This window comes from Triticum aestivum, chromosome 2D (genome assembly GCF_018294505.1).
Source record: "Triticum aestivum cultivar Chinese Spring chromosome 2D, IWGSC CS RefSeq v2.1, whole genome shotgun sequence".
In the NCBI taxonomy this organism is placed as follows: domain Eukaryota; kingdom Viridiplantae; phylum Streptophyta; class Magnoliopsida; order Poales; family Poaceae; genus Triticum; species Triticum aestivum.
The window spans coordinates 612,814,886-612,818,563 of record NC_057799.1 but is presented as its reverse complement, the minus strand read 5'-3'; the positions used below and the strand labels follow the sequence as shown (position 1 = coordinate 612,818,563).

General features: G+C 43.3%; 1 protein-coding gene across 1 annotated transcript; it reads right to left on the bottom strand.

The window, feature by feature from the left end:
• Positions 1–1,358: 1,358 nt before the first annotated feature.
• Positions 1,359–2,898, bottom strand: LOC123056053 (uncharacterized). The gene is made up of 4 exons (XM_044479809.1): positions 2,278–2,898; positions 1,865–2,165; positions 1,522–1,619; positions 1,359–1,433 (listed from the first exon to the last, which is right to left on the bottom strand). The coding sequence occupies exons 1-4, from the start codon at positions 2,896–2,898 to the stop codon at positions 1,359–1,361; spliced, it is 1,095 nt and encodes a 364-aa protein (XP_044335744.1).
• Between the last annotated feature and the right edge of the window lie 780 nt (positions 2,899–3,678).

Below are 3,678 nucleotides of genomic sequence, written 5' to 3'. Positions count from 1 at the left end.
AATCATTTAGCAAGGTCCATCGAGGTACAAGTATGTGATCCATTTCGAGATATAAAAAAATGTAGTTGTTTCTCTGCGATTATCAGAGAAATAGGTATGGAGTTTATATCTAATCAACATATACTCCCTCCGTTCCTAAATATAAGTCTTTTTAGACATTTCAAATGGAATACAACATACGGATGTATGTAGACATATTTTAGAGTGTAGATTTACTCATTTTGCTCCGTATGTAGTCACTTGTTGGAATCTCTAGAAAGACTTATATTTGGGAACGGAGGGAGTATATCATATTGTTTTCTAAAATATTATATGTAATGTGAACAATCATATAACTTAGTAAATGAGTGTTCGTAGGTTGCCTCCAAGCATACACTTTGGCACAAAACTGTCTTCAATATGATGGCCATTAGGTTCCTAGAATTCAGAACTCAATTAATTTTAAAAGAAAATTTAGACGCCTTCTAAAAACAACGTCCTTGCTTGAGATTCGTGGTAAAAGGAACATGCTTGATTAAAGATTTCAAGCATGCTTCTGGTTACTCTCAACTTACAGTTCCTCCCTATTGGGTCCTTTCTCGACAATCTTCCAATGATTTAGATAAGGTTTTTCATAGCATCTCTCTATTTGTGCTACCGTAACACGAGTCTGCTTAGAAAACTTGTTATGGGTTAGAAGGTTCAGAATAGTGCATTGATGTTTATTTACCATGATATAAAGCTAGAGTGTGTAATACTTTTCAGAGAGAAAAAATGTGGCATCTGTCGCAGTGACATACGTGTTTTTTGATTGACATGTAAGAATCATGACGGGAAAAATCTCATGGCACTAATTACTTTATTACAAGACAACTATGTTTACTAAATCTCATGGCACTAACTATGTCTATGGTATAATGTTCTGCTTGGTTAACTTATTACTGTACGTGCAAAGCACGTGCAATGTACTAGTAAATTTCAAAGCTGAACAGAAGAGATGAGTAATTATAATGATTTATTCCAAACTGTAACCAAGCTAACAGACAGCTGCACTTGTTTTGGCCTGTGATTGCTTCAGTTTCAAGCTGCTGCAACCAATTTGGTTTCTCTTGCCCCTTGTTGCTGACTAGCTTGTTCGTTGATCTACACGCAGTCTGATATAGAAAGGATGATTAAATATTTAAATTCATTTCAAGCTCGATGAGTAGGACATTTTCGCCTCCGACATGACGCTCAATGGATGGCAGCAAACTAAAGAATCAGTTTGCAACAAACAAAAGTAAAACATCGAGAAAGGAAACTTCTAGCAATATTTCTGCATCTCCGGGCTTAACATCGACCAGTGGATGCCATGGCCTGGCCACCTGAGGTAACGCCCGCTACTTCTTACAAGGCATGAGCACGCTGCTGAGTGCTTTGCTCGTCCCAAATGCAGCTCCCACAAGCTTCATAACCTGTAGCGAAAATAAGAAAAGAAAAACCAATGAGAACATAGAAAACGGTGGTAAGTTCTGACGATGCTGTTTATTGGCAAGTAATTACCTGGGTTTTGTTGAGCGTGAGTTCTTTCTCCACAAGCTTGTCCTTGGGAACCTTGGATGCGCGCAGGAACTCGAGGGTGTTGATCAAGCAGAATATCCCTGGAGGTCGTCGGTCACCATGAAGTTCATGGGCCCACCCTTGATATAGGCTCTATCACTAGTGGATTTGGGGTTTAGCTCAATACAGCAAGTGGATCCAATCCAAAGGCATCGACGAACTAATTCTTCTACTTGCAGCACATTACTACTGCACCCAAAGAAGGGCGCTAGATTTGGGGACAGGAGTAAGCCTTGACATTCCTGTTTCACACTAGCAACTACACTCTTGTAGATACTACCAATACATCCGATCCGAGGTAACTCGGTGAAAGTCTTGAGCATGGTTCCAAGTGGAGTGGTGAGGATTCCAAAGACTAGATCAACGAAATCTTGCCCAACTTCAGCATACAGCACTGAATCATCCTTTGCATGAACAAGCCTTATCTTGATGGCTTTGAATTTGGGATCGGTCTCAAGTGCCTGTTTTGCAAACATATTGTCAGGGAGCACACACATGTCTGCAGCATTTGGCGGGATAGCAACATCAAAATAAAGTCCGGTTAAGACTTGCTTCGTCAGCAGCGCTCTCCTGAATAAACCAATCATCTGAAAGAAATGCAATAGATGTTATTATTGACTAGCGTAATTTAGCAGTTTCCTTGTAAAAAAAACTATTTGGTAAATTCATGTTCACAGGCCGGGAGAGTGAGAGACAGACCTTGGCAGAATTGAGCTGGAGCACCTTCTCCTGAATGTTCACTTTTTCCGGTATACCGTATTTTTCAATCAGGGAAAACATTACTCTTGTGGAGGCAGGAGCAACTTGGAGATCATCCGTTACGATGAACTTCGCAACGCCAATGACAAAAACTGCATCCTCCTTGTCTGCAGCAACAGGAGGATAACATTTCTTGTTCGTCCATTCCCCGATGTACTCAACAACATGTCCACAACTGCAAATAGCATCAGGGACAGAGCTGAATGTTGAATGCCCGCAGCTAGTATTTTTGCAGCGATACATTGGGTTTTTGTCGACAACTTTCACTTTAAGCCGATTGCAACGGATTGCTGCAGCATTGAGGGGGCTTAGAAGCATGGCCTTGCACGCCTTGGTCTGGAAGTGGTCCGGGCCGAGGACCTCCACGCTCTTGTACAGCTCGTCGAGGCATCCTACCTGCGACTGCTTGTCGAAGAGACGGACGATGGTGCCAAGAGGCAGGGTGAGGAAGCTGAAGAGGACGTCGACGAAGTCCTTGTTGGATTCCGCAAACAGCACCTTTTTCTTCTCCTTGTCGATGAACAGCTTCACGGCGACGGTTGGTTCGCCATCGCTCGACATGGCCGATGAGGACATGCTCGTAGGGGACTAGGGTTGTGGTGGAACTTGTAACTTCTGAGGAACTGTGGTGAGCAGGAAGACGAGTTGAGGTGTTTGATACACGATCCTTTAAATATCAGCCATAGCCCAGTATTGGTAGGGGAATCTGAAGGGGCCAAAATGCTCCACGGGAAGCCTCATTGGAGTACGTGTAGAGCTTTACATTTCCCGACGTGAAGATGTTGAGCCTCCGTGAGTTATTTCTCATAGGAAGTTGTTGCAGGCGTCATGCCACGGATGGAGATGCTGCGTATGACCAATTCACTAATTTCTCACACGATCTGATGTGAGAGGAGAATTAGGAGTGATGAGTGAACTGCTTTTTTTTCTTTTCTATCTTCGTTTGTTTTTCACGACCCACCAAAGAATCCCCTGACCTTCCAAGGAAAAAGACCGACGTTAGAGCATCTCTAGCAGACCGTATAAGTGGTCAAACCCGTAAAATATTTGCGTTTTACAGTTTTAGTTGAAAAAAGTGTTCAAAACAAAAACCGTAAAAGTGGTCCAACCTGTAAAATTTTAAGGGCCACCGAAAATGCACACCCGAAACCCTTATCTTCGGAGATTGGAAGGCCGAATCTAGGGGGGGCCGTATACCGGTCAAACCTCGACGGAGCAAACACGCCGCCGCGGAGTTTATCAGAATACGCCCTAAACTCGCCAGAATTCATCACCGCACACCGGAAAAGGCCGCTAGACGCCGCAATCCATCGCCGCCGGTTCGAATTGGACGAGCTCGAC